We start from the raw sequence: 14,481 nt of genomic DNA, 5'->3' as shown, positions 1-14,481 counted from the left end.
AGTGTAAGGCAAAAGAGGTTCTAATGCTTGTACAGCAGTGCCGTGGTTATACTCTACTATCATGTTTGTATGAAACCCTGTAGTTGGGTCATCTATCTTTACAGTCCTACTGATTGAACCATATTTTTTCAAAAAGTCAAAAATGTTTTCATCTTTCTCGGATCCTGTCAACCCACTCACTAGAACTGCATTTGGGACCTTGATGCTCAATTTATCAATAATATCCATTTTCTAGTAGTGTGTGGAATTATCATGCAGTAAACAAAAGCAGTTAGTTCCAGGTAATTGTTTGGCAATGAACTAGGCTCCTGGCTGGCTCGCCAAATTTTATGTAACCGTTTAGGGGTGGGGAGCAGAAATGGATTACTCTATAAAATGATTAATTATGGCCAGTGGGATCAGAAGTTCTATGTTCGACTACGGAGCCCAGGATTAACCAAACAATACGCCAGGAATGATTCAAACACAGTTATGCTTTCTTTGAGAAACAAAATCGCTTCCCTTTTATTACAAGTGTGGGAAGGATAGCAAAACATATAAAATTTAAACACTTTAAAATTACACAAATCTTACCCGGGTAAGTAGAAAAATAAAAAATTTAAACAAAACTCACAGCTGTGATTTAAAGTTCGGAATTTCCCCCCCGTTCTCAGTCACTTCAATTCTGTTTCAGTTCAGTTTGGTCCACTGTGGAAGTGGAGAGAGTTTGTCCTACCGCACAGTTGGTGGTGGGTGCGTGTGTGTGTAATGAAGTGTTGAAATCTGCAGGCGCCGTATCTCTAGTTCTCCTCTGGGCTGTGGCTCGCCATCAATGTCTCGATCCAGGCTCCAACATCCAGGTAGATCAAAGGTTCAAAGGGTCCAACAAAAAAACCTGACCGATGCGTTTTCTTCGTGAGGGGACGTCATTTCTCTCCGGCTGCACTCTCACAGGTCCAGGGCTCCACACTGGATTGTTTTTAAGAGTTTTTATTCTGAGTTTTAACAACTTCTATTGGAATGTCTTGACGAGGTAGGTATCGTTCGACGTGGGGTTTGCTCTCCGTTCTTCCAACAGCTCAAGGGGAAGTGAACTCTGCTCCGTGCAGGTCAACAGTCCGAGCTTCTTCCTGATTGGCTGACAGCACATCCCCAACCCACCTCCTTCAAAATAAACTTCCTATTTATTTTCTCTCTCAGTTGAATTGCTTTTTAGACAAATATGTTTTTAATCTTTAACATTAATAACATACTTAATGAATTGACTTTTTAATATAAACTTAGCTCTTAATATAGATTTTTAACCTTGGTTACACATGCTTCTGCAATCTGTGATCTCATGGTTGTTCATGTACAGTTTCTCATGGTCTCAATATTCACTGTGTACAGTGCTTTTACAATTGGATTTGCTATGCTGAAAACAATGGGCATACTTCCCTTCCCTGCATTTCAATGGTTTCTGTCAGTTGATAAAGCCGAGGGCTGGTCACATAGCAACTTAATAAACAACAAATGCGGCATGACCAAAAAACAGTTGAGAGGAGTCTAACTTTTGGATAATTCGAGTCAAGTCAAATTCAAGACAGCTGAAGAGGATGCTTGCTTGGCTTTGATGTCACACTGCTGGGCTCAGCATCAGACATGTCCATCACAAGAAGAAGTATCAGAAAGGGCCAGGTGCAAGCCACACGCAAATGGAAAATCCATAATAAGTAGTAGTGTTAATGTGATCTTTACTGTCAGCAGTGTAATTTTTTTTTTTTTTTTGGGGGATAGTACATGTATTTTTATATAAGAAGTTTTAGCAAATGTGAAATGTTAAATGAAACCTGTTCACTGACAGGCAACACTTTAAATGATCTTTTTTGATTTCACAGATTGGGTCTATTATTCATCATCCAATGTTTTATTGGGTTTGTTTTAATGGCATTCTAACTATGCTCATTTATCACAGGCTGTAGATATCGGCAACATGAGCGTGCAGCCTGAGTCAGCCCTGCACCTAAAGTCCCAAATACATCAGCTGGTGGGGAGAAATGAAGAACTAAGGCAGGAATTGAAATTGGCCCGGGAGGAAGCAACGAGCAGTTTCAGTCAGCATGCCAGAGCCAAAGAAAAGGTACATCCATATTGTTTCATGTCAAGATAAAGAGATGATGCTGTTGAATGATAGACAACATGATAGTTGTTTTTTTCATCATGACGCATGAACTTCTCTATCAAATCCTTTATTTTGGCCATATCCTTTCCTTTGGCAAGACAACAAAGCAGTATAGTACACCTTGTCAGTTTTTTCTGGCTACACATCCAAACATGATTTGTCAAGTCATTCAACGTTGAGCAGCTATGAAACTTTGGTTATTCAAAGTTAACTCCAGATGTTTACAGCTGTGTGTCGCAACTCTCTTTTCCAAATCAACAGAATAAATGTCTTACATGGAAGTAGTTACACAGACAAATGTACACATTTATACAATGAAGATTTATAGAGACAGTGGCAATGCCTGGCATGCTCTCAGTCTCTGGGAGTAATTAGCATGACTGGAACATTTCTTCGAACAATCAGTCTTCTCTGTTTTCAACACGTGTTGCTTCTGTTTCATATAACAAGAGAAAGGACGTAAACAATCTTCATGTCTTCACATTTCAGCTTCCATTCGGTTTCAATTAAACCGGTCTCTGACAAATAGTGTTTAATAGAAACAAATGTTGGTTGGATCCCTGTTCTTAAAAGGGGAAACCCTGGTTTCATATCAAAGTATTTTCCTAAGGCAGTTATCGTAACCCATCCTTAAGTTCTCCAGTTTAATTCCCTAACATCTGTTTTTTTATGTATCCTATCTCAGGTGTCTTACTTTTTTATTTGATTCTCTGGTTCATTGTGCTCTTATTATTTATTGTCATACATTTTATTCCCATTATCTTTATTAGTTTGTCTGTCTTTGGTGGGCTATGTTTCACATTATCTTCATTTGAATGGCACTGGTTGGGAAGTGAATCACCCGATCATAATTTTCCTAAAATTGCCTTTTGTTCTTGTAAGAAAGAAACTATGCTTAGCAGTTTGGATTGATGCTGTCCTATTGTTAAAACAAAGAGTAAGCCTCTGATATAGTTCCAAAGTAAACTTGGGAACTATTTTAATGGACAAATAACAAATAGATAGAAGTTGGTATTATCTAGGGCTGCACCAAATAAGGAAAATATCCGATGTGCCGTGAATAAACAGATACAATATTCAGTTCTGCATTTCTACTGCTTTTAGTATTCTGCTAAAATAAAAATAAAAATATGATATATATATATGAAAGGAAATATTGAACAAATTGAACATTGAATTAAATATAAAAAGTAACCCTAAAAAAAGAAATGTGTTTTCTTCTGCTATTTTCTTTCAACTAACACAAAAAAAATCTTTGAGTGTCTTCCACAATATGACGCAGCCGCGTGATGTGTGCATTGTGCCAGTTGATATTGCGATGATGATTTAAAAAAAACGACAACAAAAAAAGATATATTGTGCAACCCTAGTATTATCAATGGAAAGGTTTGACTGCCTTTTTGTTTTGCTTGTCAGATGAGCCAACTGGAAGGTGAATTGGAGCTGTTAAGGAGGTCAGGCAGCAGGGGAGTTGTCCTCCGACCTCTGACCCTCCCCGAGGGCCTGGTGCCCAGCAGCACTGAGGTTATTAGTTCTCTGAATGAGTATGCTGTTCGACTTCTTCAGGTCAGTTCCACTGCCTTCTTAAAGGTCCCATGGCATGACAATTTCACTTTATGAGGTTTTTTAACATTAATATGAGTTCCCCCAGCCTGCCTATGGTCCCCCAATGGCTAGAAATGGTGATAGGTGTAAACCGAGCCCTGGGTATCCTGCTCTGCCTTTGAGAAAATGAAAGCTCAGATGGGCCGATCTGGAATCTTATGATAAGGAGCAAGGTTACCTCCCCTTTCTCTGCTTTGCCCGCCCAGAGAATTTGGCCCGCCCAGAGAATTTGGCCCACCCATGAGAAAGAGAGAGACATCATGGCTTTCAAACGAGCAAAGTGGCAGTTGGTCAAGCCCACACCCCCACCCTCTTCCTCGCCTACTTCTGGGACTGGCTCTAGTGGCTGTAATTCTGCACCAAGGCTGAATTTTTAGGGGAAGAGATTTCAGATACAGTAGTAGGGGATCACTAAGGCCTATATAGTGCAGCAGATTAGTAAAAAAATTGTTCACTTTGGTATATAAGCATGAATTTTTGATACTCTCTAAGGGCCACTATTTTGGAAAAAGGCGTTGGCCACTCAAAAATTCAATATGGTTGCCATTTTTCAAATATTAATTTTTATTATTATATAATTGCTATTCAATGCTTATTATATCAATTATTCAAACAGTGATCCAAGCATAAAATTTGATACAAGTACTCTCTAAAGGACATGTCAATGGAATTAGATGCTTGTATGTGCCACTCAAAAATTCAGGATGGCGACCATTTTCAAGATGGCCACCATTTCTGTCAAATAGTCATAATGTCTGCTTTGTCTGCCTCCTCTCCTTTGACCTGTCCGGCTTAGCTCAATTTGCCAGGGATATAAAATCCCCGCAGGCATAGCTCTCAGGTTCATTGGCGTACACCAGCCTCTCCACTACGGCAAGGTGCAGTTCACAGAGAGGAAGGGCCACTGTTTTACAAAACAAAATCTTCCTTAACACATTAAATTGAGCTCTGACAGAAATGTTGGCCATCTTTAATTTTTGAGTGGCACACACCTTTTTCCATGAGAATGTTCGTTGAAGAATATTTGTACCAAATTTGATGATAGCATCATCATTTGAAAAATGTATGTAAGGATTCAAGAGAAATGGCGGCCATCTTAAAAAATGGTTGCCATCTTGAATTTTTGAGGGACAAGCACCGTTTTCCAAAAAGACATTCTTAAGAGAGTATTTTCACAAAATGTTATGTCTACATCACTGTTTGAACGATTGACATAATGAGCGTTTGACAGAAATAGCAGCCATCTTGAAAAATGGCCGTCATATAGAATTTTTGGGTGGCCAACGCCTTTTTCCCAAAAAGTGAACCTTAGAGAGTATCTGTGCCAAATTTCATGCTTGTATACCAATTTGAACGATTCTCTTGAAATATGCCATTAATCTGCTGCACTATATACAAAAGAGACTTCAGATACAGTATTAGGGGACCACTAAGGTCTATATAAAAGCATCCAAAGAGCACCATGTCATGGGACCTTTAAGACCTGGATGGAAAAGCTGTAAATCAACAATTACCGGTATACATATATAAATATATCCCAATTATAAATTAAACACATCTAATACTTGTATTAATTAGGAGCTCAAAAACAAGGAGGAAAAAAGCAAGACACTCGCAGCAACTCTGGAGGTATACAAAGACAAGTTTTCTGTCATTAGCCATCAACAGGGACTCCTCTATAAAGAATATCTAAGGTTAGTTAACAAGAAATATTTTCGCAAGTTGGTAACCTTCAGTGCAAAATTTGAAACAATTTTTATTGTTTTGTTTTTTTTGCTCAGTGAGAAGGCCAATTGGCAAAAGGAGAAAAAGACATTAACAGAGATGAAGAACAAGCTGGAGGATCAACAGCAGGTGGATGCTGTTAAAATCCAAGAATTCCACGTAAGTGTCAAATTAATGTTTGGACGGTTATCCATCCATCCATCTTCGTCCGCTTATCCGGTGTCGGGTCGCGGGGGGAGCAGCTCCAGCAGGGGACCCCAAACTTCCCTTTCCCGAGCAACATTAACCAGCTCCGACTGGGGATCGAGGCGTTCCCAGGCCAGGTTGGAGATATAATCCCTCCACCTAGTCCTGGGTCTTCCCGAGGCCTCCTCCCAGCTGGACGTGCCTGGAACACCTCCCTAGGGGGGCGCCCAGGGGCATCCTTACCAGATGCCCGAACCACCTCAACTGGCTCCTTTCGACGCAAAGGAGCAGCGGCTCTCTCCGAGCTCCTCACGGATGACTGAGCTTCTCACCCTATCTCTAAGGGAGACGCCAGCCACCCTCCTGAGGAAACCCATTTCGCCGCTTGTACCCTGGATCTCGTTCTTTCGGTCATGACCCAGCCTTCATGACCATAGGTGAGGGTAGGAACGAAAACTGACCGGTAGATCGAGAGCTTTGCCTTCTGGCTCAGCTCTCTTTTCGTCACAACGGTGCGATAGATTGAATGCAATACCGCACCCGCTGCGCCCGATTCTCCGACCAATCTCCCGCTCCATTGTCCCCTCACTCGCGAACAAAACCCCAAGGTACTTGAACTCCTTCACTTGGGGTAAGGACTCATTCCCTACCTGGAGAAGGCATTCCATCGGTTTCCTGCTGAGAACTATGGCCTCCGATTTAGAGGTGCTGATCCTCATCCCAACCGCTTCACACTCGGTTGCGAACCGATCCAGTGAGTGCTGAAGGTCGCAGGCCGATGATGCCATCAGGACCACATCATCTGCAAAGAGCAGCGATGAGATCCCCAGCCCACCAAACTGCAACCCCTCCCCACCCCGACTACGCCTCGATATCCTGTCCATAAATATTACAAACAGGATTGGTGACAAAGCGCAGCCCTGGCGAAGGCCAACCCTCACCTGAAACGAGTCCGACTTACTACCGAGAACCCGGACACAGCTCTCACTTTGGTCATACAGAGATTGGATGGCCCTGAGTAGAGACCCCTCACCCCATACTCCCGCAGCACCTCCCACAGTATCTCCCGGGGACCCGGTCATACGCCTTCTCCAAATCCACAAAACACATGTAGACCGGTTGGGCATACTCCCAGGCTCCCTCCAGGATCCTTGAGAGTGAAGAGCTGGTCCGTTGTTCCACGACCAGGACGGAATCCGCATTGTTCCTCCTCAACCCGAGGTTCGACTATCGGCCGAACCCTCCTTTCCAGCACCTTGGAGTAGACTTTACCAGGGAGGCTGAGAAGTGTGATACCCCTATAATTGGCACACACCCTCTGGTCCCCTTTTTAAAAAGAGGAACCACCACCCCAGTCTGCCACTCCTTTGGCACCGTCCCAGACTTCCACGCAATGTTGAAGAGGCGTGTCAACCAGGACAGCCCCTCCACACCCAGAGCCTTGAGCATTTCTGGACGGATCTCATCAATCCCGGGGCTTTGCCACTGTGTAGTTGTTTGACTACATCAGTGACTTCCGCCTGGGAAATCGACGACAATCCCCGTTATCCTCCAGCTCTGCCTCTAACATAGAGGGCGATTAGTCGGATTCAGCAGTTCCTCAAAGTGCTCCCTCCACCGCCCTATTACCTCCTCAGTGGAGGTCAACAGTGTCCCATCCTTACTGTACACAGCTTGGATGGTTCCCCCTTCCCCTCCTGAGGTGGCGAACAGTTTTCCAGAAACACTTTGGTGCCGACCGAAAGTCCTTCTCCATGTCTTCTCCAAACTTCTCCCACACCCGCTGCTTTGCCTCTTTCACGGCAGAGGCTGCAGCCCCTTCGGGCCCTTCGGTACCCTGCAACTGCCTCCGGAGTCCTCCGAGATAACAAATCCCGGAAGGACTCCTTCTTCAGTCGGACGGCTTCCCTGACCACTGGTGTCCACCACGGTGTTCGTGGGTTACCGCCCCTTGAGGCACCTAAGATCCTAAGACCACAGCTCCTCGCCGCAGCTTCAGCAATGGAAACTTTGAACATTGTCCACTCGGGTTCAATGCCCCAGCCTCCACAGGGATGCACGAAAAGCTCCGCCCGGAGGTGTGAGTTGAAAGTCTGTCGGACAGGGGCCTCCTCCAGACGTTCCCAATTTACCCGCACTACACGTTTGGGCTTACCAGGTCTGTCCAGAGTCTTCCCCACCCCTGACCCAACTCACCACCAGATGGTGATCGGTTGACAGCTCTGCCCCTCTCTTCACCCGAGTGTCCAAAACATACGGCCTCAGATCAGATGAAACGATTATGAAATCGATCATTGACCTTGGCCTAGGGTGCTCTGGTACCAGGTACACTTATGAGCATCCCTATGTTCGAACATGGTGTTCGTTATAGACAATCCATGACTAGCACAGAAGTCCAACAACAAACAACCACTCTGGTTTAGATCAGGGAGGCCGTTCCTCCCAATCACGCCCCTCCAGGTGTCTCCATCATTGCCCACGTGTGCGTTGAAGTCCCCCAGCAGAACAATGGAGTCCCCCACTGGAGCCCCATGCAGGACTCCAGTCAAGGTCTCCAAGAAGGCCGAATACTCCGAACTCCTGTTTGGTGCATATGCACAAACAACAGTCAGAGTTTCCCCCCACAACCCGCAGGCGTGGGGAGGCGACCCTCTCGCCCACGGGGTAAACTCCAACACAGCGGGCGCTCAGCCGGGGCTTGTGAGTATCCCCACACCCGCCCGGCGCCTCACACCCTGGGCAACTCCGGAGAAGAAAAGAGTCCAACCCCTATCCAGGAGTATGGTTCCAGAACCGAGACCTTGCGTAGAGGTAAGCCCCACCAGATCTAACCGGTAGCGCTCCACCTCCCGCACCAGTTCCGGCTCCTTCCCCCACAGAGAGGTGACGTTCCACGTCCCCAGAGCCAGCGTCTGCCGCCCGGGTCTGGTCCGTCGAGGCCCCTGACCTTCACTGCCACCCATGTGGCATCGCACCCGACCCCAACGGTTCCTCCCACAGGTGGTGGGCCCATGGGCTGTTTGGACGGTTAATGGTACTTAAATGTTGCAAGATGGATTGCATCTTGTGGCGCTTTTACCTGAAGCGCTTTAAAATGTGCCTCTTAATCTCTCTCTCACACACACACACACACACACACACACACACACACACACACACACACACACAAAGTTTAAAAAACCTTTACACCGCTATTCTGGTTCAATAAATGGGGAACATACCAATTACTCCATGTTGTAGTTTAAAATATGAGCGAGAGTCTTGGGAGGCACAGATTGCCTCACAGCAAGAAGGTGATGGGTTTTAAACTTTGGTGTCTACACATGTTGGGACAACGTGTCAGTGTTTTTCTTAAAAGAAAAAATGGGTACAGAAAATGAAAATGGATAAGTCGCCAAATATGAGGATAAGAATACCAAGGTGAAATTGTTATGGTTTATCCTCTTTGTTTCACTATACTTGACCTACCTTCTACTGAGTTTTCCCCAAAGTGTCATAAAAGATCAGTTTCATTACAGCACCTATCCATTTCATCCATCAGGAGCTGCTTGACACCCTTCAGAAGGACCCAGAGTTAATCAGGAGACAGTTGAGCGAAGCATTACGCACGTTGACTGTGCTGAAGGTTAATGAGAAGAAACTGACGCGGCGCTATATCACCCTGCTGGAGCAAGAACAGCACCTCCGCAAGGAGAACGGCAAGCTGAAGGATGAGAGCAGCCACATGCAGGCCTCTGTCACCCAGAGGATTGGCTACCTGCAGAGATACAAGGTAGAGAAACAACTTCTACTACAGAGTAGAAAAGTAAAAGGCCTCCAACAGCTTTACAAAATGTTCAGCAGAAATAATTTTAATGACTACGACTCCAACCAAAAGCAAATGCATAAAGTAGACCCTGAAAATCCCTATAGCTTTTGTAGCAAACATGGAATAACACCCATATTGCCAAATACTGTAATTCCCTTTTGAAAATCACAAGTAAAAGTTGCATTTGGAGTCAGCCAGTATTTCCACCATTCTAGGGCCCTTTAACAGCACTGTCTTTTGTTTTGTCTTAGGAAATGGCTGCATATAAGATAGCAGCACTGCAGAAGGCATTGGATGATAGTGTGCCCTCATCAGACCTGGAGAGGGCTAACAAACAGTACACAGAGCTAACCATCAAATACAGAGACATGCTACAGAGGGACAGCCACCTGATGCAGAGAACCACCAACCTCGAACATTTGGAGGTATTAAAACAAATGCCCTACTGCCCTAGTATCTTTTTTACATGTTTACCCACACCTTTATTATTTTTCACTACTAACTGTTGACTGACCATGCCATATTTGTTATGTCTTTTTCTGTCTCTCAGAGCGAGAATGAGTCTCTGTGGGAGCAAATCTCAGCCATGAATAAAGAACTGGAGATCACAAAGGAGAAACTGAATACTTTAGAGCAAGCATGGGACAACATTGATGCAATTGGTAAACTAAGGATAAGTTTGATTATATTCGCTTCAGTTATTTCATCATCCAGAAAAACAATAGTCTAAAACACCATAAACTGACAGGCAGTAGACTTTATGATTTAAAAAAAAAATAAAAATAAAAAAAGTGTTATAAGGCCCATAACACCAGGCTACAATGGAACTAAAACCGTCTGTGACTCACAGAAAGAAGGGATCTGTTATGATCAAATCGTATATGAACAAAGCATGAACAGATTGACTGGGCCATGTAAAGAAAAGTTCATTCTTTTAAAGCTGAAGTTCTTGCCATCATTTTTATCAACATAACATGTACATTGTATTGTTGGCTTTCTTCCTGATAGAACTTGAATTTACTGTTTTATCCTGGATACATGCAGTGTTGTAATACATTGGATGATTATCACAGACACCTTAAGTGTGTTATCTTCATTTTGATTGCTTCTTTTACAAAAAGGATCTGCTAAAAATCCTGGTCTAAACCAGGTCTGCTGGCAAAAATACACCAAATAAGGAACAATCACTGCTACATACTAAAACTTTATTATTTTATTTTAATTAAATTAAAAAAAAAAATATTTTATTTATTTATTTATATATATATATATATATATATATATATATATATATATATATATATTTTTTTTTTTTTAAGTAAATGAGTATGAAACCATTTATTTTAATTTGATACCAGTTTTATAACTTGCTGCAAAAGTTATATTCCACCCATATATATCATATTCTCATCCCAATTTGTGTTTTTTCCCTTAATAGCAGGAGGTGCAAATAGCATGGATAAGGCGGACAAAGCTTTGGCCAACAAAGAAATGGTATCTGCCGCCAGGCGCATCACCACTCTAGAGATGAAGGAGCTGAACGAGAGGCAGAGAGCTGAGCATGCGCACAAAATGTATGAACACCTGAGGAACACCCTCAAGCAGGTGGAAGAACGTAACTTAGAACTGGAGTCCAAGTTTGCAGAGGTATGAGGCCAAGGAAAACAGCAGACGGGTTGTTTTCTGTTACACACTTGCTGTTGCTGAGGGTGTCTACGTAATAGATTTTAAATAAATTGTGCTAGGTGTAAAAGGCCATTTGGTTCACGCGGCAGACATAGAGCCTGTTTAGAAAAAATATATATATTTCTCAACATTTTGGTTTATGACCCCTAAAAACCGCTACACAACTCAGTCTGTGCCAGATTCTCACTAGTTTAGGACATTTTCCTTTTTTTTTTTTTAAATAGACTTATTTAAAAAAAAAAAAAAAAATCATATCAAGCAATGGTACCTCTGTTTTTTTTCAGTTGACCAAGATGAATGTGGAGGCCCAGAGGGTGGAGCGGGAGCTGAGAGACGAGCTGGCAGACAGCACCAGCAAAGCTGTGAGCGATGCTGACAGAGCCAGGATTGCAGAGTTGGAGAAGGCCGAGGCTGAGCTGCGCATCGAGGTTTCTAAGTACGTTTGACAATGCAGGCCTGAGATTGACTCACTTGCTTTACTCAAAATTACTCTTTATTATTTGTCTATCCACACAAGGTAATTGGCAGTTGAAATGTATATTTCTTTAATACACACAGCACACATACATGCAATTCAGGGGGGGTAGCGAAGGGTCAACCAGTGATACTGTGCCCCTGAAGCAGTTTGGGGATTTGGTGCCTTGCTCAAGGGAACCTCAGCATTTGTGTCATTCCTAAAAAATACTCTGTTACTCTGTTTTTGCTTTTATTTAATTAATTTGTTGCACTGTTAATTATAATGTTGGTAATAAAGGCATTTAGGCTTATTATACTATTAAAATATAAAGTTAATGAATGTAATGTGTTTATTTATTTATTTTGTACAGGCTTCAAGAGGTGTCTGATGTGGCCATGATGCAGGCATCTGCTATACAGGCCAGACAACAGTCCAAAGAGAAGGAAGTAGAAGCTTTGAGGAGACAAATACTGGACTACCAGGTAATTGGGTGTTGTTTTTAAATTTTCTTAAACTTTTTTTTGAATTTAGGAAAGGTTAATCATGAACTTTTCCTGTTCAGTACATTAGATTTTACTGTTCCTTTTCAATTCAGAAGCTTTTATAAGGCTGACTGCCTGATAAACAGTAAACCTCTGATTTACAAATACAATAAATGGGATTTCAACTCAGCATCTTAGCTACTTGATGCAGTGTAAGAACTCACCATATCTGATAATTAACTGAACTTTGCTGTGTATTTTACACAGATGAATGAAAATCTTCAAGTGTTTCCTTTTTTATCATGTCAAAAATATGGAATAAAAGTAAAACCATAGTTAAAACATTTGTATAATTGCTCTGCCTCTCAATATTGGAATGATAAAGTATGTCGAAATGTATGAATGAAAACACAAACAACCCTGGTTGTGTAGCAAACAGTTTGCGTACATTAATAGTGAAATGGATTTAAGTGTGTCTTCACAGTGTCATCTTTTTCCCTTAGTCACAGTCTGATGAGAAGGCCCTCATTGCGAAGCTCCACCAGCACATTGTGGCTCTGCAGCTCAGTGAGTCGGCTTCTTTGGCCAAGCTGGAGGCTGCCACCTCTCACATCCAACAGCTGGAGGCCTACAAGCTGCGTGCTGAACAGCGACTGGATGCCGGTGAGCGCACCCTGTTCCTCGCCCGCCAGGAGGGCAGAAATCGCTCCAAGCACCTACGGCAGACCATCCAGTCGCTACGTAGGCAATTTGCCGGAGCACTGCCTCTTCCCCAGCAGGAAAAGTTCTCTGTGGCCATTTTGAGCATCCAGGAGGACAGAGCAAAAGCCCAGGAGGAGAAGAGGAAGGCCATGGAGGAGAGGAGGAGGGCAGAGGGCAGGGCAGAAGAACTAGAACTGAGACTTCGATGCCTGGAGGAGCTCATGTCAACACTGAAGGATGTGAAAGGGGCACAAAAGGTAATTCTGGTTGATTGACAGATAGAAATCTTGTCTTCTTTTTTTTTTAAATAGTAGAATAACACACTGTTAGTCTTGCGAGCCTATTTGTTTGTGGCACGTATTGCCCACAGCCAATCTGCAATTGCTGAAGACTACTCCACTGTAACACTTAAAACAGGTAACTGAGTGGCACAAGAAGATGGAAGAGGCTCGTCTACAGGAGCTGAGGAAAGGCAGGGAGCTGGTGGTCCAGAAGGAGGAGATCAGGTACCTGAAGAACCTAATGGAAGAGCAGGAGCGAACTATCCGCTCGCTGGAAGAGGATATTGTGCAGCGAAACATGGTGAGAGAAAAACTCTCTATGCACAAGCATTTTGTTCAAAATGAATAAACAACTTGTAAAACGCATCACTGTTATACAGAAGTATTGTTGTGTTGTGACTTAATTACCACAGTTACAAAGAGTGGAGAAAAGTGTAGGTATGACAACCTCTCAGTTTTAACAGCTTCACTTGTTAAGGAGCTTGTAAGTACAGAAATGTGTCAGTAGTATTCTAGTGTTCAAGGTAATGCAGAAAACTCTTATTTTTGCCATGTCAAGCTTCAAGAAGAGCGGCAGCTTGCATATGATCAGCGAGAGGTGGAACTGGAGCGCCAGCTGGACCAGTACGAGAAGCACCAGAATGAAATTCTAAGCAGTGCGGAAAAGGTAAACTGTTGTATGCATAGGAAATTGTCCGTATTAACAGCAATTAAAACACGATTATTCAGAAACAGGCTGTTGTTCCCGATTTAGGGTATTACTATATTTGTGGATGTTTTCAGTATGAGGATGGTACAGGATCCCTACCAGACCCGAGTCTACCTCTTGCTCATCAGTTAGAGTTTGCTTTGGCTAAAATCAGAGAGCATGTCCGCAGCGTGTTGGACACACAGGCCACCTGCAAAAGTTTGAACGAGGTATAGTATTCATTCCCTGTTCATACACTCAGTATTTCTCATAAATCAAATGCATAGCATATTGTTTGAATTCTAATTCCTTTCCTATGCAGAAGTTGAAAGAGAAAGAAGCAGCTCTGTGGAAGGCAGAACAGAACATTGTGTCCAGGGATAGAGTTATCAATGAGCTGCGTCTTCGGCTCCCAGCTGCTGCCAACAGAGAACGCCTGCTAGCTGACGTTGCCAGTCATGAAGAGGGCCAGTCAGACAATCAGCCTACCCTCAAGCTGGCCCACCAGACCATCAAAGACCTCCAGGGTCGACTTGACAAAAAAGAGGACGTGCTAAAGAAATACCACAAGCAGTTGGCTCAAGCCAGACAGGTACAGTGATAAAAGGATGCAAGTCTCTTATCTTCATTTCCATGTGCTTTTTAAGAGGCATTAGCTGCTTTGTAAGTAATATTTTATCAAGGATTAGTTGCAGTGTATGTTGGAGTTAGGGTTTATGAA

At 43.1% G+C, this 14,481-nt stretch overlaps 1 protein-coding gene across 1 annotated transcript in view; it reads left to right on the top strand.

The window, feature by feature from the left end:
* The window catches only part of cep290 (centrosomal protein 290), a 61,696-nt gene that overhangs the window by 25,212 nt on the left and 22,003 nt on the right, over positions 1-14,481 (top strand). Inside the window, exons 19-33 of the mRNA XM_028584925.1 lie at positions 1,934-2,098; positions 3,557-3,706; positions 5,324-5,439; positions 5,527-5,629; positions 9,198-9,428; positions 9,716-9,889; positions 10,015-10,126; positions 10,903-11,111; positions 11,435-11,586; positions 11,978-12,089; positions 12,593-13,048; positions 13,209-13,373; positions 13,632-13,739; positions 13,856-13,990; positions 14,083-14,352. Of these exons, the coding sequence (XP_028440726.1) occupies positions 1,934-2,098; positions 3,557-3,706; positions 5,324-5,439; positions 5,527-5,629; positions 9,198-9,428; positions 9,716-9,889; positions 10,015-10,126; positions 10,903-11,111; positions 11,435-11,586; positions 11,978-12,089; positions 12,593-13,048; positions 13,209-13,373; positions 13,632-13,739; positions 13,856-13,990; positions 14,083-14,352 (2,658 nt within the window). The remainder of the gene's footprint in view (positions 1-1,933; positions 2,099-3,556; positions 3,707-5,323; positions 5,440-5,526; positions 5,630-9,197; positions 9,429-9,715; positions 9,890-10,014; positions 10,127-10,902; positions 11,112-11,434; positions 11,587-11,977; positions 12,090-12,592; positions 13,049-13,208; positions 13,374-13,631; positions 13,740-13,855; positions 13,991-14,082; positions 14,353-14,481) is intronic.

This window comes from Perca flavescens, chromosome 8 (assembly GCF_004354835.1).
Source record: "Perca flavescens isolate YP-PL-M2 chromosome 8, PFLA_1.0, whole genome shotgun sequence".
In the NCBI taxonomy this organism is placed as follows: domain Eukaryota; kingdom Metazoa; phylum Chordata; class Actinopteri; order Perciformes; family Percidae; genus Perca; species Perca flavescens.
The sequence above is the reverse complement of the archived record's forward strand: the minus strand, read 5'-3'. Positions and strand labels throughout refer to the sequence as shown.